Source organism: Tachypleus tridentatus, chromosome 4 (assembly GCF_004210375.1).
Source record: "Tachypleus tridentatus isolate NWPU-2018 chromosome 4, ASM421037v1, whole genome shotgun sequence".
In the NCBI taxonomy this organism is placed as follows: domain Eukaryota; kingdom Metazoa; phylum Arthropoda; class Merostomata; order Xiphosura; family Limulidae; genus Tachypleus; species Tachypleus tridentatus.
Window position 1 is genome coordinate 106789959 of NC_134828.1, and position 25149 is coordinate 106815107.

The 25149-nt window shown below is 31.8% G+C and overlaps 1 protein-coding gene across 2 annotated transcripts in view; it reads right to left on the reverse strand.

Moving 5' to 3' along the window:
- LOC143249850 (electrogenic aspartate/glutamate antiporter Aralar, mitochondrial-like) overlaps positions 1 to 25149 on the reverse strand; it is an 87548-nt gene that overhangs the window by 54434 nt on the left and 7965 nt on the right. For both annotated transcript variants that reach the window (XM_076500399.1, XM_076500398.1), the window contains 4 exons: positions 21293 to 21432; positions 14097 to 14243; positions 13416 to 13554; positions 753 to 849 (listed from right to left, as the gene is read on the reverse strand). In XM_076500399.1, coding sequence (XP_076356514.1) covers positions 753 to 849; positions 13416 to 13554; positions 14097 to 14243; positions 21293 to 21432 — 523 coding nt within the window. The remainder of the gene's footprint in view (positions 1 to 752; positions 850 to 13415; positions 13555 to 14096; positions 14244 to 21292; positions 21433 to 25149) is intronic.

The following is a 25149-nucleotide window of genomic DNA, read 5'->3' on the forward strand; positions in this document are numbered from 1 at the left end:
ATAAACTCTACAGTTTCTGACATGTGAAAACAGTGATTAATGTCCATTAAAACAGCCAATGGACAGTGAAGATCATGGGCAAATCTACCTTCACCTACTGCCTAATGTGCTGACAAGAATAATTCAGCATGCTAATTAAAAATCATGTTATTTGTTACTCCTGCAAGATACTCAGACAAGATGTTTGATCTTCAAATAACCAAATTTCTGAGGTTAGTTGGTTGGTTGGTCGATTTAGCGTTTTATGGCACAAAGCAGCTAGGCTATCTGTGCCAAACATCTGGTAAAAAGTTAAAAGTAAATTTAATAAAATTCATAAAAGGAAATTAAAGTAAAACAAAACAAAGTTAAAAAACAAACAAACAGCATAAAACCAATGTTTACATCTAGTCTACAATGTCAAGAGAAAAATTACAGTAATTCAAGTTGTAAAGGACTTTCTGTGGCCTAACTGTAATAATCATAACTCGCCAAGAAGACTAACAGGTAAGTACAAAAACCACCATCAATCATCAGAAGTTGGCAATTTCTGAGGTATGTTAAAATTAGCAATATGCTTTAGTAATGCTATGTTTCAACTTGAAGAACTACAAAAGAAAAAAGAATTTTGTGAATTTAACACAAAATATACTGCTGAATGTCTGTAAGAAAAACATATCACATTTCAATTCGTAATCAGTGTTGAAGCAGTACAAACATCTCCAGAAATATCACATGAAGATGCTTTAAATACAAAATACAATTGTTCTCACCCAGTCTGTTGACAAACAAACCCAGCTAACTGAAACAGAATATCCACTTCTAGTGGTGTCAGCTGAGATATCTGCTGGGATGATAACAGGAACTCCTCTGAAAAATACAAGCTCTTATAAGCTGTTATGTGCATGAGATATTTCTATCTGAATTCTTTCAAATTAATTGCACTGAAATATTTTAAAGTACACAAATTGAAGGTTATTTTCAGTACTTGGAACATTAATGTTTGTTTACTTCTTTGTTTGTTTTTTAAATTTTGTGCAAAACTACACAGAGGCCATCTGCAAGCCATCCCTAATTTAGGAGTTTAAAATTAGAGGGAAGAGCGCTAATCATCACTACCCACTGCCAACTCTTGCTCTACTCTTTTACAAGCAAATAGTGGGATTGACTGTCACATTATAATGCCCCCACGGCTGAACATATCTAGTGTGACGGGGATTCGTACCTGCAACCCTCGGATTACGAGTTGAGTGCCTTAACCACCTGGCCATGGACCAAACAGTAAAAAAATAAGTACCATTCTGTACAGCCCAATAAAGTTGAATAATAAATTTCATATACAATAATTTTTATACTTTTTAATGTTTGATCACTATTTAACTCTGTGGATGAGTTCTAAATTATAAAACATGAAACTAAGCTCAGAAAAAAAATTATCTTTTCAGAGAAAGAAATCTGGTATTTTCAATAATTAATAAAACCTGTAGAAGAACAGTTTGACCAAATGACAAATTCTTTTCTTTGTTTACTGGGATCATTACAGTTAAATGTTGAGATCACGTGAAAATGAAATTAAATATATTTTATAAGGTAATGAAATTAATATATAATTACAAACAACATAATTGTATGTGTAACAGCACATACCTCAAATACAGCTGTAAGTTACACAGAAGGAGATATAAAATGTTGGGTTAAAAACACACTCCCAATAACTAACTAATTCATGTGTTTTTGTTATTTATAAAACACAAAACTTACTTCCACAATGAATTTATTTGTCACAATTATTAAGCTTAATAGGAACCTAAACTTAAAAATAGCCATTTCCAAAACAAAACTGAAACATATGATTGAAGTATTTACATAAAAACTGAGTAACAACTTAATTACAGAATTTTATTTCCATGAGAATGATTGGTTGGGCTTGGGAAATTAGCTGTTAAGTTACAGGGATAGTAATCAGTCAAAATGCCAGTTAAACCAAAGATTACCTAGGTTTACATTGTGTGTAAAATATAAAAAAATATAGTAAGTTGGGCAGATACAACATAAAAACAAAGAAAAAAACGTTCAAGTCAATTCATTACTGGCATGTTGGGCATGATGTTTGTTTGAGCACTTTATTATAAAAAATAAAATACAGACCTGACCATTATTCGTATTAATTCTCAATGAAGACACAACTTCACTGGTTTTGATTCACTCAAAGTTAAGTTTCTCATCTTTTTGATGTAGGGCAAATCCAGAACATTTGTAAAGCTAATGTTTATTCTATTATTTTCAAATTTATGATTGAAAAACTTTGGTATTTAATAAAAAATACTGGGGAAGCAATATTGTTTGCAGTTCTTTACCCTGAACAGTCAAATGAACAGTTCAAAACTCTAAATGAATAAAATGAAATAACAAGCAAGAATTATTAAACTATAGTAATTGTCATGCTGAACTGCTTTGTCTCCTGCTTCATTTTCTTTATCACTGTGTCCTTGAAAGTAACTGTCTCTAATTAAAACTTCAATGAAATAAGTATAATGCATTATGTGACCATACTAACAATTGTTACCCAGCTATCTGGTTAAAAATGGGTAATTAATGAATATGTTGAAAAATAACACAAATGCATAGTATTTGAATATTAATGTGATTAAAATTATTTTACACAACTAAAGGACATAAATTGCATCTTATTGGTCCAGCTTTATGATTACCCATTTTCCATGACATTCCAAGTTTTTTTCTATCACCTGTTTTGAAATTCTCATGTTATCAATATATTGAAAGAACAATAAATTTAATACCAATTTTTGAAAGACTCAGTTCTTATGTAATTTTTACTGTATATTAGCTCAAAAGATAAAGGCTGGGAACACTGATAATTACATGAAAGCTTGTTTTTTAGCTTGTTACAGCAATGTTAATGAAATGGCATGTTTTGAAACAAGGATTATGTAAAACTAGGTCACACTTTTACATAAAAAGGTAATATAACATTTAATCTCTTAATGAAGATAACATTTTAATGAAATTATTATAACAAGAACTTGATGCACAGTCACCACAAAAGCCCCATGTAAAAAGTAAAAATTATTCACTCAATTTCTTGTGAGAATTTAACTATTATGAATAAAAGGAATTAAAATATTATTGACTATAATTTTTCAAATATAATATGCATTTTCTTCATAAAAATTCATCTAGTAGTTAGGGTGTGTATAATAGACGGTTATTTCATGGTGTAAACACAACGGCTCTAGAGAACAATCACTCATTCCACATTTGCTGTTTAATTAGTTGACTGCAACTGACATCCATCACATTGAAATAACAAACCATACCCCAAGGAATGTTGTCAAGATATATGTAATTCTCATCCTGGATATCCTTAATGCATATCATTTTATGACACCCGACAGCATTGAAGATCAGCATACAACGTTCCTGTAAGAGGAATCTGCACCACATGATATGCAACCACTCTTTAGTTGTACTTTCATTTATCCAGCATTTTTCAAATGTATGGACAATCACACCTTGTGGCCATACTACATTCTTTGAGCTATTTTTTTCATATATAATGACATGTTTCATCTCCATGTGCTCTGAGAATGATTGTTAAGTGATTCTTCTTGTTGTCAGTTGATCCAAAGATCGATGATTGTTTACTCCTTTGATAAGTACATTTTGACCAGACAGAATGTCAAAGATGAGGGGTGTCTGATCTGTACTGTTTCTTTTACAACTGTATGATGCGACACTGGTACATGAGTAGTTTCTCTTCAAAATAATGAGACATGTATTTCATAGCTTAAGTGCACCAATGTATGAGTGTATCATGTCTTTGCATGAAGAGGTAGCACCACTTTGGAAATACATTAAATGTGGTACTGGGATCCAAATGTTTTGCAAGGTGAAGGGCCTTCAAACCAAATACCATGCGACTGACAGTGCATCCACTTGCTCAGCACTGATGAATATATTCCAAAAGTTATTCCTCAACCAGCGAGTGTTGAGCCTTCCTTCCATATTAAGGAGCTATAGGTTGCTTACCTTGGGACTTCAGTGTGTCCACTAACCTGACGATGACCAAAGAAAGTTGAAATTTCAACCCAAAGGAGCCATTTTTACATATGAGAGGTAAACTGTTTTCATGTTAGATTACAAGTGATAAGGTAAAGTTATCTTGAAATTACACATGTTTTTAGACTCAAATACAAATTAGTTACTATGCTCAATATTTTATAGTGGAATTCTATGGTACTGCTATAGTACTTTATGATTTTTGGTTATTTCAAAATGCATAAATAAAACTAAGCTATATACATAAATAATGTATTATAACTAAAATGTCAGTATTTCACAAAATTATAGTCCAACTAAAACACAGCCAAGACAGATTATAATGTAAAGTTCAGTTTTATATTACTGGATAGGGTAACAAGTGCACGTGCACTATGTCATTGTGTTATTTTGTTTGTGTTATAAAGTATAGTCATTCTGGAACATAAAAAAGGATAATTTATATTTATTTCCTAATTTTTATGGTGGTTATGAAGTTGGTCAAACTGACCAAACCAGTATAAAGAATTAATAGTGAAAATAAAAAATAAAATACAGAAGTTTTTCTTAAAAAACGTTTTTGAATTATCTAGAGATTATAAAGATTTTGCACGTGAAAGTTGAAAATTTCTAATGCATAAAAGTATTTTTGATATTAAAATGAAAATTACTTTGTATGTTGGATAGTCAACATTCAAAAAGGAAAAGGTATGAGAAAAACATTACTTAAAAATCTGATATTTTGCATATGTGAAAGCTTTATGTTTACTACTAATTTGCAAAATTTCATAAAGAGAAGCCGAGTAATATAAAAGTTATCGTAATAACGAATACAAAATGGTTACGTGGTCTATCCATGGGTCAAACCCATGCTGACTTTTTCTACAAGGTCAGTCAGATTGAGATTTTGTACTCTTTGTTGCTTCCACACCATAACTTTTAATATACTGTGTACCTTCACAAACTAGTCTAAAATACACAAAAAAATGTGGTTTTTGATGAAATAAAGATTTGTCCATGAATATATATAATATTTCTATATACCAGTCCAAGTGATAAATGATTTCCATGTCATGATTAAAAATACTTTTCTTCTCCTCAAAGATCTTGAATTTCATTTGCACAATATCTAAAACCTCAAATACATTTCAAATGTTTTAGAGTAAAACTTTATTTTTTATCTTTTATTTTCTCTACCCTAACTTTGTAAAAGGTTGTTCAATTTGACTAATCTCACAACACCTAAAGAAAAAATAAAAATTGAACAGAATCTAAGTTACCTTTTTCTTCTTCAAATAATAATATTTGTTTTTCCTAAATAGCTTTATGCTCAAACATTTTTTTGTACTTATATTTTATTGTTTTATTGCCCTGTGAGCCCTGTATTCACACAATTATAAGTCGTAAATCACTTAACAAATGTGCACCTCATAACTATTCTATTGAATTACCTTATGCTCCAGCTACTAGCAAGCATACCTCATGAAAATTCTATTATCAGTAGTAGTAATACTTATTTCACCAAATCTAAACCATAATCTTCTATCTTGTTTATCTTTATAATAATAAAGAATACACACAAAAAACAAGAACACGTATTTACCTGTCTTTTCATTCTACCTTTTTTTTTATAGTAATGGTAGTACTACACTAAATTATTTTTTATTTAATTGAATAATGTACCAAAAAATATAAAATAAGAACTTACAAAAAATCAAACAATGTCCCATAACTACCACAACTTTTCTGATTTTCTAACTACTATGCAACAACAGCCCTTAAAATTTCATTTAAACTCACTGATGTGTTTTCCATGTGAACCAATCTTGAATTGAAAGTAAAACTGATAATTCTCATTACAGAAAACAGCATAATATATCATTTAATAGAGTATAATCTTGGTTATCTATTGGTTATAAATAATATAGTGTTAAATGTCAAATAAAACTATTGGTAATTTTAAAAAGACAGGATGTGACATGTGGGTGAGGTAAGAGGGGTCTGTCTCTTTCATAGCTCAGTGACCAAATACGATTAAAGAATACAAAATCATGCTTTGCAAAAACAGTTACAATATTATTATAAGTAATTTACCTAAAACTTTGTACTTCTAGGAGTTTCAATAAATTGGAGAAGATGGGTTGCCAAGAGAAAAAATTTAACAATTTTCACACTAAGGAAATTTGAGGATTTATTTTTAATATTGCTTTATAAAAGTAAGAAGTTAGAACTTGAATACTATTAAAATATAGACTAGCTATGTTTTTATGTTGTATTTATTGATATTTCATGAAGAAAAAGAAGTTGAAGTTTTGAATGTAACTTACTTAAACCTTTTGTCATGAACAGGGAAAAAATGTCCGTGGAGAAAGGGTTAAACACTACTTTGTTTAAATTAGAACTTCTTGTCAACAAAAGATTTGTATGTTTTCTAAAGGCATGAAGATACGTGAAACATAGTTAAAGTTATAGTATGAAAACCGAAGGCCAACTTGGGGTCATGACATCAGTCAAATAGACTGAGCCCATACATAACAGTTAAAATATTTTCTGTCATAAGTTTATTTTTTAATTCAATCTCATGAAATCAAAACAGCCCCATTCTCTTTAAGCACTGAACAAATGTCAATAAACAACCAATATGGCTATTATGTAATAATCTCTGACTTTATGGTGACTTTTTAAAATTAATCCCATAAAATTAAAACTGCCCTCTTTACAAGTGCACAGAGAGGAAATGTTTCAAAAGAAACTACACATATCTCACTCTATAAAACATGTTGCAAAAAATCAGACTTAATAAAAACAGGCTGTAAATGGGTTTTTGAGAACATTTATTTGCCAGTCCTGATTGCAAACAGAGCAAATGCTAAAGCAAACATGCAATTAGAGATTATACAGATACCTACTACTCTTGTTATCAAAAGGTTACTTTGACTGCTGTATGGCAAATCTCTAGGTACATATTTATGTTGATAAAGCAAATTTGACTTGTTCATAACAATTAAGGTGTTTACCATATTCTAGGGTATATTCAGAAAATTATGGTACATGAAGATCTAAATGATACATAAACAAAATTCTGGACTGATTTAAAAAAAGAGCATACATAAACAAGAAACAGGTCAGTGGTCAAATCATATAAATTATATGAAAATGCCCAATCCATATTGTAATTTCATCAAGTATGCCACTTACTAATTTGAGATTAAGCTGCAACACACTTTATACTTAGTCATGCAATATTAAAACTAGAAATAATAGGAAATTATAAAAAATGACATTGTAAGAAAACAATGACTAAAAAATAAACTAATACAAAGAACAAGATCCAAAGTTTTATTGCAGGAAACTTTAAATGTACATAAATAGAAAAGAAACAACTAACTTATAAAAATAACAAGACTCTAGCCATTCCTATGGATAAAGGAAAGAGCTACACATAAGAAGATTAGTCAATAGCATTGGTAACAGTATTTTAATTATTATGCAAGTAAAAATAAGTGACCAACTTTCATTGCATGTTTATGTACAGTACTTCTATGCCAATGAGAGAGAATGAAAAATTTTTCAAAAGTGAAAGGTCTACAAATTTGTTTGTCTAAAAATTAGCTTTATATTCTTTGTTTTGGTCTTCAAAATGATGATAGGTTGCATTAAAGTAGAAAGCACAGTAGGTTGGAAAAGTATAAATAACATGCACACAGTGCCCACAAATTATAATTACACATTGTAATTACTATGTCTATTTCTTCTTCTTTTTTCTCTTTTATTTCTGTATTGATGATATTGAAAAACTATTTGTTTTGAATTTCGCACAAAGCTACACAAGGGCTATCTGCTCTGGCCATCCCTAATTTACCAGTGTAAGACGAGAGGGAAGGCAGCTAGTCATCACTCACTGCCAACTCTTGAGCTACTCTTTTACCAACAAACAGTGGAATTGAAAAGTCACATTATAAAGCCCCCACGGCTGAAAGGGCAAGCATGTTTGGTGCGACCAGGATTGAAATTCGCGACCCTTAGATTACGAGTCGAGCATCTTAACCTCCTGGCCATACTGAAAAACTTGGAGGGCATATATCCTCATTTAATAAACATACTACCTTTTCAATGTTTTTTATTTAGGTCCTCGTTTCAATTTAGTGTGAATCAAAGGTGTAACATAATAAAAAACAAATACAGCCTGCAATTCTCTTATATTTCCATTAATCCAAATGAAATGTGGTAAAAGGACAAATTGAAACAAAATATTATAGCACACTGATTTAGAATTTTAAGTTTCTTCTGATTTTATATAAAAAAAGGTTAAATGTACAAAATATTGCAAAGTTAGAGATTTTAACCTGATATATTTATATTTTGACCAATCCAGAAGAGAATTTTGCACACATACCTTAACACAACTTGCAGAGACTGAAGTGGAAAGATATGAATTTTTTACCTTTCTTGCAATTTTACAGGGGTCACACAAAATCTTTTAATCCTCTCACAATGAATAGGTCAAAGTGTGAAGACCTTTCACAGACTTACATTCAGTATTTAATTAAACTACTTTATAAGTATATACAAATGATCCTGGCATCAAACATAGTTAATAAATTGAGTTTTAATGCAAAGTTTGTGTTCTTAATTTTATAAGAAAATAATCCATAATCTGCCCTGATAACAGAATTGTGACATTTGTGAAAAAAGTTTCAAGTACATAGGCTATAGTTTATACTCCATTCCCCTACCCTGAAATATGCTATATTCTGAAAATCTTACAAAAACTAGTGGATGGAAGGACAGACATAACATTTTTTTAAGAATGTTTTAAACTCTAAGTAAACTACCAAATAGATGATCATTGTTTTACTTATTCAAGAATAAAAATGTTGTTTAAGTTTCACATAATCCAAAATTCAATGCTTGTAGCAACTAAAATTATATTAACCACCTTCTCATTTAGGATTAAGTTAAGTACATTTGGAAAAGACTAACCTGCCATTAAAACTTCAATAGCAAATGAAACTAATAAAAAATTACATTGTAAACCACACCTGCAGCTATTTAAGTAAAGTATTTAAACATTTGTAAAATATTTCAGTTAATGACTTGTTGCAGACAAGGAAGTTTTCCACAACTTTAATTTTTAAGGTTTGTCTGAATAATAAATTTCATTTAATACACTAGGGATGCAAGAAAGAAAACTATAAATACTGCATTTGCCAAGAATATTCCAGGTGAAAAGAGTAGAGAACTTCTTGCAAACATCTGCCTGTGGTGTTCACACTAAAAGAGTATGTGTGTTTTCTTTCAGCAAAGCCACATCAGCTATCTGCTGAGACCACAAAGGGGAATCAAACCCCTGATTTTAGCATTGTAAATACGTAGACTTACTGCTGTACTGGTGTTCGGCTTTAAATAAACAAATTTAACAGAGTTAACTAAACATTACTAAATACTAAGATGAATCTTTCAAGTATTCCTTTAACCTGTTCAGCGCCATAGACGAGATAACTCGTCCATGCCAATCGGTAACACAGTGCCACAGACAAGATAATTCGTTCTCAATAATACCCAACTTCAATGCTAGATGTCAGCAACATACATGCATTTGTCCTACCTAGAGAAAAAATAGTATTTGTTGCTTATTACTCAATTTTGCTGAACAAAATGTGGCATAGGAGCTGCCATAGCAGCTGAAATACTTGGCAGTCAACAGGTTAAGGAAGGTTCAATATAATATGAACATTATTAGAACAACTAGAGTATGACTGATTAAAAATGCTATAAAAATTGCAATATTTATGAGAGAAATACGTATATCATATAACAAAAAAGAAAAAAGATTTTTAGAAAAAAAGTATGTGATTTATTACATAAAACAACATTGACAGAAAGAGCATCACACTGACAAGGTATATTGACACATTAATAACATTAAGCATCAGGTATTAAACATATATATAATACCCAAATGTCTGCCTCTGATGTTTTGCATCTCCCAAATAACTAACTGCAAAACAGAAAAGTTAAAATATAGATATAAAATGGTTCTTTTCAAGAGAACATTACAGAAAAATTATTCATTTTTCGCAATTCCTAAAATTTCATATTGGTATCAACATCGATTTGCGAGTCTTCACGTACGGCAAATTGTCTTTCATGAAGAAAATTCACAAAAAAGGGTCATTCACTGTAACTGACTGAATGAAATATTTCAAATATGAAACCATAAAAATTAACAAACAGAATAACACATTTGAATGTTGATGTTCAAGTCTCTTCTTGAATTTCTCTTACTTTTATTCACATCTGTACTGTAAACATGCATAATCTTATTGTGCTATGATGAATAAATGAAAATGGAAACTGTAAAAAGTGTCACTTCAGTGGTGATCTTTTCTTGTGTTCATTAAAATGACATGGAATGGTAGAATCAAGTGGAAAGAAACCCTATGGCTACTTAGCACATCCGAGTCCTCTTATTGTATCAGGTGCACCCAATGCAACAAAACCAATAACATTTTTGCCAACAATGAAATGCAGTCAGTCTTTTTTGCTTAAAAACAAATGCAATGAAGATCCCCTTATTGAAATAACACATGTATTGATATAATATACAGCCCACTAGACAACCATAGTTTGTACACACTATGTTCCAAGATAATTGGTTGACTGCACATTTTAAATTTATTCATCACTATTTTTTTGGAAATTAACTGATGAATTTTTCAACAAACATCTAATAAATAACAAGTCAAGCAGATATTATGAACCTATTAACAATTTCTACAGCTTTATGTAAGATACAATGTTTTATAACATTACATTTAAACTGTTAAACTTTACTCTCAAATTTTGTCAATAAAAGTAATTTTATACGCAGTTTGTAATTCCAAGTTTTATACCACAAGGTATACCAAGTTTATACAAAGTTTTTTAAATAATTTCATTATTTCAAAAGAGATAAATAATATACTTAAACTCCAGTGTTATTGCCATATGACTTACAAACATTCAGAATTCTTAACTCTTAATTTTTGTACACCGAATAACAGTAGATCTGGACTGCATATATATGTCTAAACACAGACTGCCTTTATTATGTTATTTACATATGCTTGTTTCAACGTTCTTTGGTTCAGTCTACTAAACAAAGAAATACATCTTAGCAACCCATGACAAAGCCACACCTACATTCAATAACTATGGTAAGATTTCCAAACCACAAGTACTTATTATTTCTCATTCATGTTTATAACCAACAGAAATAGCTTGATACAAAGTACAAGTTTCCAAATGATGGGCAACATTCATTCAGTTACAACCAACTTCTGTTGGTGATAAAGCTGTTTCAACCTCAACAGCAGTAACTGGTTGTTTTTTTAATCTATGTACACTGCATTACTTGGAATTTAAGACAAATCCCATTTTTAAAAACTGATTTTCAGGATAAAAGAAATTTGGATAATAATCATAAAGGAGTAAATATGTTTTAATAAAAAATGTTAATGTATTCAAAATGAAATATAATAAAGTACAGGAAATGTAATATTATAATTAAATGAATGTTTCTTCCTGCTTTATTTAATCAGAATGCTACTCCAATGTTTCTCCTGACTCACTGTTACATTCTGAAGTTGAAGCATATTCATCACTTAATTCACTATTATTTCAAAAATTGTCATCTTGTGTTCCATCTTCAGCATCAAATCTGATGGCAATTTTTTACTCATTGTTGTCCTTCACCTTGATAATAAACCTTCTATTTTCATACATTTCTCACACCAGCTGTGACTATCCTTGATAAAAACACTACTTCCAGCACATTCTTTTGTTTTTGACATTAAGACTTCTCTCATTACAGACAGTCCTTTATTTCATAACTCTCTGAAACACATTAAAACAGCCACATCAATTTCAGAATGTCTTCCTTTTCTTGGGCCAGAAAATAATTTTCTATTTTTCTTCACAGAAAACAACTTGGTTTTCATATCACACCAATGACGTACATTTGCTTCACTCACTATATACTTTTTACGAGCTCCATAATTCCAAATCTGTTCAGCACACAAAATAAATTTTTCTTATCCAATATGACATCATATGTGAAGCACTTTTTCATGGGTGAAAAATACAATAAAAATAAAAAATATAAAATATTGTCTAAACAGTAAAGTCAGAGACTGAGTACAGTGATATCCAACTACACCACTAGAGGCACTGACATCAGCAAATTTGACAATTTGTACATTTTTTTGTCTTTCTGAACTAAGTTTTGCTTAATGCTAATGTAGATTTTTTTCAAAAATCTTTGTTATTCAAGGAAAATGATCTTTGAAAATTTTGAAGAGTGAAAAATACCTCGAATTTAAGACATTCTAATTTTCAGTTCAGCAAAATGCAAAAAAGTATTTCTTAAATTTGACGTTATACAGCACAATAGAGCTAAACTCTACTTAGATATAACTTATATCTTAATGAATTATGTATTTTTTCAAATCCATGTTTGAAAGGTTAATTTTTAACAGAACCCAAATTTTGCTTCATTACCCATTACATTAACTTATTACAATTTTAACACAATATGAAAATCACCTCGCACTCAAATCACTCAGTCTGACTGAAACTGGCTAAAAGAAATTCAGAAACAAATTTTTAGTAGAAATACTAAATTTAAAAAATCTTACTCTTTATGTACAATATACCTGAAATGTTTAATAAAATCTTAACAATTTTCATGCTGCTATACTGTGAATGCTCAGAGTTACAGTATATATAGTTTCACAAATACTGTTGTCACCAGCTTGTACTTTACATGGGCTTATGCTGAGAGAGTTAAAAGAAAAATTTAATTTGCAAAATAATCGAGCATAGACAGAATTCTGCAAGTTGGTTAGTTATTTTTTTGGCACAAAGCAACTAGGCTATCTGCATCAAACAACGGCAGGAAACAAGAGTAAAATTATTACAATGCGTAAAACAAAACGTTAAAACAAATCAATGGCAAGAATTCAAATAAAAATCTTATACAGAATTAAAATGGCAAACGGCCTTTAAAAAGTTAAAAACACAAGTCAGGTTGACAGTGCCACCATCACCAAAAACACTGTCTAATTCTGAAAACAAAATCTATTTCCCGAGAGTGATAAACCTAAAAACAGTGGAAGGAATGATCTAGGTTATTAAATTATCAGCTTAAAGTACACAAATATATCACTATGTTCAATATTAATAAGTTAAAGATGAATAGTAAATAAAGTTATTACATAACAAAAGCAGCAAATACATACAAAGAAACAATCACCTTTCAACATAATACTGGAACTGTGAATAACACTCTCCTTTGCCAGTTTAATAATATAGTAAAATATCAGTATTCTATATACCTTTTGTAACTTCCTGTGTACAACTACCCCTAGTGAAGTTCAAGTAAATTCGTTTGACTAACTCCATGTTATTCAGCAAACTGTTGAAAGCCATAAAGTATGGAAAGGTCACACGATGACCTCCCAAGCCTCCAGCTACCTAAAAATATACAAGTAAAAATTTAAAGCATACCCGATAGAAAATATTAACGAAACACTTATCACCTCTATGGAATGAAAATAACTTTTAAAATTCAAATTACTTTTTTAGTTTAAAAAAGGCCATTTCATTAAATGAAAGATTTGCCAACAATTGTATAAAACATTTATAATTTCCTCAAAAGGGGGCCAAAAACTGCCTAGAGGAGTAACCTCTTTTAACCACTTGCACTACAATATAGTAGTATATTATCTGTCCATCAGTCGGTAGATATTAAATTGGCATTATATTTAATATAGCAATTTTTACTGTTATGATGTCAGCAAGATGTCCACATGCCACGAATCAGAAAAATTATGCACTCAGTAGGCAACAACACAGCATGACATATACACTTCAAAAGCAAGATGTAAAAGTATTTGTTACTCTATACTGGTTTTATTTACTCTGAAACATTTTCAATGACCTTGCAGTATTACATCTAGTTTAAAGTTATTTTAACTTTCCAATAAAGAAACTTTTTAAATAGAGGTGTTACGTACTCCAACGAGATTCTGTTTTACATCTTCAGTTAAAAGATGGCTTTTAACGTTACTCATGATATAGTTGAAATCCAAAGCAGAAATTTCTCCACTTTTTTTTCTATCATATTTTCGAAAAGCTTGAATGGCATGTTCCTCATGAAAATCCTACAGGAGAGATGTATAGTGAAAATGTTTTATAGACAAATTTTACACAGGTATTTAGCTGAAAATAACAAGTTCTAAAAACAAACCATTTAAAAAATTTAAAATGTTTATGATTTACCAGTTTACATCAAAAGCAAGCTACTTATTTTTGCTAAAAGACTAATTAAAAACAGCATTGTAAGTGAAATAAAGGCAAGCTCAATCAAATGATGTTTATTGCAGCTTCAATAGAGTTACTAGTCACTGTTTCAACCATTTAATTTGTCATTGAAGTGAGATGCAGCCTATAAGGTTATACACCAAAAATAATATTAAACATATATTTGCATACCATTAATAAACTACTGCACTCAAAATGTTTCTTAAGCTTACAATACAACACATGCAAATACTCCATCTAATAGGCACTTTAAATAATTAAATATATAAAAATGAAACTTTTAGCACTATCTTGTATTGAATTGTGTAAGAAATTGCTCTGTTTTGAATTCTGCAAAAATTTACTGCACTACTTTTACTGTGTCAGACTAGAAGGAAAGCAGCTACTCAATGCCACCCACTCACAACTCTTGAGCTACTGTTTTACTAATGAATAGAGGGACTGACCTTCATGTTATAACAACCCCATAGTTGAAAAGGCATGTACATTCAACAAGAGAGATTCAAATTAGTTATCCATAGATTGTGAATCAGGTATCTTGCAAGAAAATTAGCATTGGCACAACACTGACAGAGTAAGGTTTTGTGTGCCATCACATACCTAATTATATTAAAGTTTGTATAAACCCATACTAACACTAAATAAATTGGACACAAACTTTGCTTGCCAGCACCTAAATAATATTTAAATTGTGATATTTTATTTACCACCATGCTTGTAAATGAAATGTGTCATACTCTTCCTTAGGGTTGACACACAGTCATGAAGATAAAATGCAGACTTAAGGTTTTGACTTCTGTTTCTTCAAGGACTCCAAACCACAACAGATATTCATGAAACTTTGACAAATTATCTTACATTTATATGCAAAAATGGCTCGTTTGGGTTGAGAAAATATTTTACATAGAAGAGCGAACAACGTTTCGACCTTCTTCGGTCATCGTCAGGTTCACAAAGAAAGAGGTAACTGACCGGAAACTGACCACATGTTTGAAATGGGTTGTGTAACCGAGTGCCGGAATGTAGAGGGAGGTGTTAGATGACCGAAGAAGGTTGAATATTTTCTCAACCCAAATGAGCCATTTTGCATATAAATTTCTCAACATCACAAATCATCTTACAACTTTCAGAGGATCTAAATAGCTGCATTTAGGTAGTTTCATGCAGATATAAACCTTGCAGAAGAATTGGAGATAAACTGCTGTATTTTCCTATAAACCTATAGGTACAAATGCCATAGAACTTTAGTAGTTGAAAAGTGTCCACATACATTAAGAACATGTCATTTTTAATACCTCCTTGTAAGACTTCAAAACAAAATTTTAATGGAGATAGAACTTCACCTGTATATACAAATTTTCCTTATGAAACAGAATTACATTTATAAATAGCAAACACAACTTTAATATGGTTCATTTGACTTTTACAAAATAAAAAACATAGAAAACACTTTCTTTGGAAAATATAAAATGGCATCACTACCAAAAGTCTGGATTGGTTGGTTGATGATATGAAGCAACAGGGCTACATGCAAAGAAGTCATAAAAATACAAAAGTAAAATATTATACATAATAAAAATAAATCAAGAAAAACACCAAATAAAGTTCCAAGAACAGGTAAGAAACTTAAACAGAATTAATAAGGTTAATGGTAAGTAAACATTTAGAAGCACAAGAAAGTTTAACAGTATAACCACTAACGATGACTCTGTCCAAGGACAGGGGTAAACACATGGAAAAGACCTGTCTAAAATGATGTTGTCACTTAGAATCACAATGACAATAGAACAGTAAAATTTGAGCTACTGTGACTTGAGTCACAAAGGTCACACTTTGTAGATAAGTCCCACACAAAAGAAAATGACGAATTAAAAGCTGCAACCAAAGCATAATCAAACGAGAACAACTTCTTCCCAATCATTACGGAAACAGGACAACCAAAAAACAACAGAAGGTTTGATCTGGAAAACAAACAGTCTTATCACGTTGCTCTCCAAGTCAACTGCCAATTGGCACAAAGCCAGGCAGCCTTCAATATAAAACCTTAGCCTATATATGGAATAGACATAGATGTGACAGCACCTAAGCAGATGGACTTGGCCACAATGTCAGTGACCTCATTTCTGCAAATACTGACATAGCTAAGTACAAAAACAAAAAAAAACCAATACAAATAGAAGATTTTGAAGCATCTACATAAGCAGGAATAGATGAATGGTTTAAAAGATGTTTGACAAACAGAAAATGATACTTCAAATAGAGTATTTGCTTTCCTCAGATGACTCAAAGAAAGATCAGTTCAGGTGATAGTAATAAGTGACCATTTTTACTTAGGTTGAGGAGAAATTAGTAGAGAACCCTTCAATTTGACCACACCATTTTTCTTTATTAGAAGGTGGTTTCTCAACTTCCTTGGATCCCGCCCTTGGTCAAGTAGGTAGGTTTCTGTCAGTAGACAGCTACCAGACTCAGGGTAAAAATAAACTATCATTCTACATCTCAGAGCCAAAGAAGATGGACCTGAAGAGACGTAGACAATCACTGGAAGGAATGGTGGGGACAGAGACAAGAATAGATATTGACTTGTCAACTTGTTTACCTGTAAAGGGCAAAAGACTTAACATGGTTTGAAAATGACTCTGATGGAGGCATGGAAAGACCTATCTGCACTCCCACAGTAGCAGTGGCACTTAGTGCAGCAGCATATGTCCAGGATGGAGTCAAGCAAAAATGTTATTACTGATTTTAAACACCATACTTCTTTCACCTCCACCAACTTGAGGCAAGAAGGAAAGTAAAAGAGGTGGGAACCACTACAGTGAATGCAATGAGATTCCAGTTTGCACTTGTAGACATCACGGTCTTTGCCACCACAATGAAATGTCAAAAATCATGGCATGGTGCCTTTAAATGCCCAAACTCCTGATACTGAAAACATTGAAGAGTGTTAGGAATGTCTTACCATACTTTAATGTTCAGATAACTTGCCTTAACAGAAGCAGAAGGACATGGTGATATAAACATCAAAATTGAGAGACTAGTTGGCAGCATAATTCTGTCTTTGCCACTGGAAATATGGTGCACAGAAGAAATGCTTTGGCTGGAGAAGCCAGTGAGGATCTCCAGATCCCTCACAAGGAGATATTGTTGGGAGGAGTTCAAAGTAGCATGGAAATTAACCTCAATAATAATATCCCCAATGGTCTCAAATTCAGGAGGAGTTTGGTACTTTGATGTAGATGTTTCCACCAAAATGTTCCCAGAACCTAGCATTTTGATGGACTGTGGAGAGCCAGCAAGCACCTCTAATTCTGTTTCAATAAAAAAAAAAAAGAGAGAGAGAGAGAGAAATTTGCCTAAAAGGTTTATCAGTCAAGGAATGGAATGTTATAAAACAAAGTACAGGTGTGCATACTCAGATACTGCTGTTAAGTCTTCAAGATGTTTAAAAATTAGCTGTTTTTTTAATATTTTATTGGCATTGAGATTTCAGGGATCCATAATAAAAAAGAGCAAGACTCTGTACCACTAATCCCACCAATCATGGTGTCTTATCAGGGAATGCATTACAATGCCAAAGAAGGACATTACAGCAACACCATGGTTTTGGGAGCACTATGCCCAAACACCAACACTAAAATGTCCACAAAATTGGACCAGCTGATTGACCCTGAGGAGTGGACCCCCAGTCTACAGGTGATCAAGGCCAAAGTGGGGTGTTGGGGTTGGACACTCTACTCCCCTTCATGGGTTGCCACCAAAGGCAAATATCTGGGTGAATATTCAGATCTTAGAGAAAGTAAACTAAAAAGAACCCTTCTTTAGAGAGACCCCTCACCACATACAGGCATCCACACCAGAGGGCCACAAGTTAGAAAAACAGACAATTTGACTTTACTGTTTAAGTTAAAGCAATTTCTGCTCAGTTCATTCTCTATTTCTTCTAGCTACCTTTCTTTATCTTTGTCAGTTCTCATTAAATGGTTTGATTCAGTTGCAAAAGCAAGTTTTTGTGTTCCTGCAGTTTTATTCTGTTTGTCTCTCAGCATACTCAACTATATCCACTTTATATATATATATCCCTCTGCCATTAGTTTCCTCTATTTCTCCCAAACTGTATTTTTCCCCTGCTGTCTTTGATTTTCCAGATAAAATTTCATATCTTCAGGCACTTGTAGCTGAGACAAACATATTATCCATGGTGACATCATTAAATACTTCAACTATTTTACATGGTCATGGATTATACATCAGGCCATATTGATCTCTCCTTCAAGTTTTCAATTTCTACTTCCTTATTTATAGAAAAATCTCTCTCGATATTTTCTTGTTCATGTGACCAAACAAACAGGAGTTTGACATTTCCCAGAAGCTTGGCATGTGCAGTATATTCTTCATGTATTCACTAAGAAATACACAAATAAAGCTTTTATGAAATTTATTAAATTTTTCAGAATCAACAATAGGAATCTTAACTAAGAACAAGGAAAACTCATGAAATACTTTTTCACGATCATTTTCTTTCAGAAGCGCAGATATCCTAGTTGCTTTGCACCATAAAATGTTTACCAATTGTTTCAGAATCTCTGCACTTAACAGTATTTCCACTATTTTTTTTTAAGTTGTTCTTACATGCTGACATTTCACAAGCCATGTATTTTAGGTTAATCCAGAATCTTCTTTACAAGATAAACAAGAAAACATCTACATTCAAGCCAAAATTTAATAATTTGCTTTTTACCAGTTCACCTTTGTAACAGATCTTTGTTACAATACCAATCTTTTTAATTGGACAGTGTTTTCTTTTTATTTGTTATTAATTCAACCAAGTTTGCCAACACAAATTGCTGAAAAAATTCAGTCATTCTTGATGAATATTTCATTAATTCTCTGATATTTTCATCCAAATCACCTGAAATGAAGCATATCATTATTGTATCTGTTTGGTGAACTGTCAAGAAAGGCTTCAAATGGAGGGCCACAGCCTAGAAAAAGTGAAGCTTGAAAAGTGGGTCACAGACAGCTTCTGTAATGGTTTCAAGTTGTTTTACTCTGGTTCTGGTAGAAACTTATATTCAACTGAACTGATGTAATTTCCTCTGTCACTCCAGGATGAGGTCTCTTGTTCATACACTGTTCTAGTCTCAATCCATTAGTGATTATCAAATTACAGCTGCATTTCTGAGAAACCTAAGATACTTTTACAGTAGTCCTCCCTCCCTAGGCCTACTTTATTTTTAATAAGGTCACAAATTTTGATAATTATTACAGTTCAAAACATGAAAAGATGATCTAGAAAACAAGATGAAATAAAACCTAAAAAAAAAAAAAAAACTAAGTACCCCTGATAGTTAACATTAATAAATCTGATCAGTTACATTTATGGAATTAAAAATTCATCTTCACGAAAGATCTTTCTTAATGTGGAAGTACTGGTTTCAAATAATTGGGGTCAGATATATCTGTCAAATATGAAAATAATCTTGTTTCTCTCCATTGTTTATATTGAGAAATAAAGAGCTTAACTCACTGTACATGGGACTTAGTCAAATTAACCAACTATATAACCATAATGTACTTTATAGTCATTATGGTTTTGATACATATATTTGACTAGCCTTGCAACCACCAAAACACTAAAACATCCAAATTACTTTTTTTCCTTTCCAAAATGGCTTCAGAAGTGTAACATGAAACTACATTTGCTTATACTTAATAGTTTTAAAATCATAATAGTATATATGTATTACTGCTTAATTTTTTTTGTTTTATTCGCCTTTAAACAATTAATACTATTCATGCTATTATTAGCTGTAAATCACTTAGAGAACATGAAGATCACACCATGCTATTAAATCCACAAGCCACCACAAGCTGCTCACATGCATGCCTTGTCAAACTTTATTACATTATTTATTTTACTTAATCTAACTTCAACTAACCTAAAGAGACATCCAATTTTATGTTTTAATTACTTTTATAATGATAAATAAAGAATACACAAGAAAAACAAAAGTGTCTGGAACTTCTTGTTTCACTGTCAGTTTTTGATGACACATAACCCTACTTCTTCTATACTAATGATAGTATTGTACTGAATAATTTTTTATTTTATTAAATAATGCACAAGAACATACAAAAAGCAAACAATGTCCCATAACTATTTCGATTTTCTGGCTTTCTACCTACATAACAATAACCATTACTCTTTCAAAGCTAACCCAAGGGCATAAAGCTTGAATTAAAAGAGAAATTGAGACTTCTCTTTCAGAAAACAGATTATTAAAACATGTCATTTGACACAAGAAACCTTGGCTTTCTATCCATTATAAATAATATTAAACATAAGAGTGAACTATTAAGAAATCCTGAAAGAGATAATGTGACAGATAGGCATAACAAGAGATTTTCATTTGATAGCTCTTTAACAAAACAATATTGAAACCAATGAGAATTATCCTTTGTCTGAGTGATGACAATTTTACAGTGAGTAATTTACATTAAATTTCATACTTATTACAGAAGTGATGAATAAATTAGAGAAAAGAGTAATGCAAAGATAAAAATAAGTCACATTTTTCACACTAGGGGAAATTCAGAATTGTTTTAAATACTGCTTTAAGAAATTAAGAATTTCAAACTTGTAAACTACTAAAGTATGGATTATTAGCTAATGTTATAATAACAAACAAAAAAAGTAGTTTACATTAAATATGATTCAGTAAAGCCTTATGCTGGGCAGTAAAGAATGCCCATGCAAAGTGTTAATCAGTTTTTATTTTGTAATCTTGACCTTCAAATGTAATAGACATTTCATATATTCTTAAATAAGAACAGTAAAACAACTTTATTTTTAAAAATTTAATCATCTACTAAAGGTTGTACTTACATGAAGAACTTGTGAAAACTCTAAGTAATTGTTCGTTCTTTTCCTTTTCTCTCCAAAATGTAATCGCATAAACTCACTGTTAAAGTCAAATGGTATTTTCTGATGAAGAGTTGTTTGTTTAATGAAACGTTCAAACTCCTCTATAATAAAAATACTTTAAATCAGAAAAACTTCTTTTTGAAATTTAAAACATTTTTCATATAGATATCTATACAAAGATGACCTCTTAAGAATAACCATTTTATAAACAATGGTACAGAGATTACTTTACAACATTCAAGAGAATGAAATTTTTCAGCATCTAAGTAGCTACTAACCATGCATGTGAACCTGAGACTAATCTTTATCATGTATTTACATCACATATACTTCCTTATTTACAACACTACCAGCTTCAATATGATTTTGAATTTTTACACGTGGCTCCAACAAACATTCACAAGAAACTTAATTCCTCAATATAATTGGTTTCATTACCAACCAACAGATCTACATAAGGTCACCATCATTTCTGACTCGTGACTTTTATTGCACCAAAAACATTTAATGGATTTTGACCAAACCAGTGACTTTTAATAGTAGATAAACAGAAAAGTACTCATTTATAAACTTAAGTTTATTTATTAGCCTATGGTATTTTTTATTTATTAATGCTATTTCTCTCATAAGAGAAAAAAGTTTAAGGGCTACTCTTTCTGCCATCCACACATTATACAATAACCACCCTCCATGAAATAAAACCAGATACAAAATATTACATAAAAACTACAGAAATAGATAGTTAGAATGTTAAAAACATGCATCTGCAATGTCACACCCAATAATCACCAATCAGTCATCTGAATAAGAGAAGCAATGTTAACATTTTCAGACACTAAAATATATATTTCTGATAGATACCTGTTCTCATACAATAGCTTTTATTGATTTGTGCTGTCTTTTATATATACAATTTTCACTTGTCACTAGCCACGAGGCTCCCACCTAACATCACACAGTACAGCTTTTTAGTAACATGCAAAAGAGCATACAACAATCCTCCACCAAAACTATTGCAACACACCCTTCTTAGTGTAGCTGAATCCCTCTGTATTGTAGAGCACAATCACTACTTTGAGACCAGACAAGAAAAGATGCACTGGAAATGAAGAAGACAGGTGAAAAGCATAAGATGTCAGGTCATCCTTTAAGTAACGTCCAATTTTAAGTTCAGAAAAAGAGAAAGGATTTCAAATGCTTTTAAAGTTACTTAATCAATAATGTTTGTTCCATTATTATTTACTTCCTCCAAAGATTCACAAGCTTCTGAATGCCACTTCTATAAAATTCTTGGGGTTTGGTGGAAAAGAATGAAGAGAGGGTAGTTTTGATGTCTTCAAGCATTCCAAGCTCTTTTCCATCAAGATAGTTCTTCAAATTTTGGAATAGATGATATTCTGATGGGGCAAAGTCTCGAGAATAAGGAGGAGAATGTAGAAGTTTCTCCCAGTCTAGCTCTTCAATCTTTGCAGATGTGATCCTTAATGTATGGGGCCATGCATTATTCTGGTGTAACACAACTCCATTATGTTTGATCAAAGCAGGCTTTTCTTCTTTTAGTGGAACATTCAAGTGCTCTAACTGTTGCAGCAACTGAAAGTGGATCACAGCAACAATATCCTACAAAACACTTAACAAGACTTTCCTAGGGTGGAGATCCATTTTGCATTGATTCATTGTCTGCAGCACTTATCATTTTTAGCAAATATCCATTTTTTCATCTCCAGTCACTAACCCATCCAAAAAAAGGTGAGTTACATTCACGAGCATGCAGAGAAGTGCAAATGTCCACTCTTGCTTTAAGTCTGGTTTCTGTCAAATCATGGGAGACCCATTTTACAAGTTTTGACACCTTTCCAAGCTGTTGCAGATGCCAGTGAACTATTTAATGGGTTGAATTAAGCTTCTAAGCTAGTTATTCAACTGTTACAGCGCAATCTCTATCAAGTGCAGTCAGCAGCAGGTCATCATTAAACTCAGCAGGACAACCTGAATTCATGCTGTAGTAACCTGATCTGAACTTCTGAAACCACCTTCAATGTTTTATTTCACTGAGAGACTCCACACCATAAACACCTTGAATATTTCATGTAGTTTCTGCTGCACTATTGCCTTTTTTAAAACTCATGAAGCATTCTATGCCTAATGTGCTCCTCAGACAAATCCATCTTCATGCGGGTTTATTTGATTAATTATTTTAAAAAGTGAAGTGGGGTGAGTTTCTTTTATTTGTCTGAACAATTTTATGCATGTCCTTCTACATATTTTAGTCATTAAAGCCTTCTACAGAGACAGAAATGATGATGCACTTTCTGAACTAAATTTTTGGACATTACTTATGGAATGACCTGATACATTTTCAATGTGAGAAAATGTTAGTCTTATAAAAACACCTTCATTTATATAATAGCTAAAATTCCACACTGAAAAATGAAGGAACTGTTTCAAAAGTTGTCAAGATTAGCACCCTTCAGAAAGTACCTGAAGAGAACCAATGGAGCACGATGTCCTGTAGTATGAATGCACAGCCATTACAAACCATACCTCAGCCATCTTAATCTCAATACCAGGAAACAGAAAGAAAAGGCAATTTTCATTTCCATTCCAACAACCTAGGTAGGACACATGTGCAGATGCAGTACAAAGCCAACATCAGGACACACAAAAATGCAACATGCAGGCAAATAGTAGGAAGAAGAATTGCAAAAATGGAGATTCCAGTCCAAAATCAGATGGTATCAGGAATAATTTGTTCAGTCTGTGAGGACTTACGTTGTTTGGTCTTGCACTGATCAAACACCAGAATAGCTGATAACTGCTATCCATGCAGCAGTAGGATGGGATAAAGCCAGCCAGAGAGTTGAACTTCATGTAGTAGATTCATCCAGTCTAAAATCAGGCAGCATAAGGAAATTTATGTCTCTTCTGCAGTTAGAGGAGAATATACATCTGCACCAACAGAACACCATTGCCTTACCAAGTAGAAATTATCACAGTTACTCAGAAGGAAGCCTATATGATTCACCACCCAAGCAGCTAGGAACTGGTAAGTGGCACAGACATCCATGCTACTCTAGAAGAGAGTGCATTACAGTAGAAAGTCCAAAGAAATGCAAAATCTGAAGACTATGCAATAGGTAACCATAAAAGCCCTATTTTGAAAAGCAGTCTGATCCCAGTTTATTCAACTAGGACCAGAGTGATAAGCAGCAATCCTGAAAATGCTTAACTTATGATAGTCCATGAGTTAGTTGTACAACCCGGAATGAACTTTAACATACCACAAAAAACCTTCAAGTAGTATCGTGGAACACTACATTTACAATAAGTGTTACAAACCTTCAAAGGTAAAGGTTGCATAGTGTGGATTTAAAGTAAAAGGTTACCCTGACAGGCACTGCTGGCTACTTAGCAGGATCCTGATTGGTAGAAATTGGCCACTTAAAAGGTTTATGTTTGGTATAAAAAAACTTATGTCATAGCATTTGATGAAAGGGATGCAAATATGTCTTTGTGCACTCACAGCATTCTTAAGTTAGGAGTTCTCTGAATCTCAAAATTTAAGACTTAGAAGAAGTTCAGAATATAAAATAAATAAAAGAGAGGAACAGATACAAACATAAAAATAAAAAAGGCTGTATTTATGGAACATATTTTGTAAATGTTTTCTTTCATTTCTAACACTCAAAACCTTTTTCTTTGCCAGACTGAATTTATATTTTATTTGTCCTATACAAATCAGTATTCTGGCTTTAATGATGAAGTGCCTTCACCTATTAAGCACACTTTATCTCTGTTCCTCTCAACTATGTGTAAGG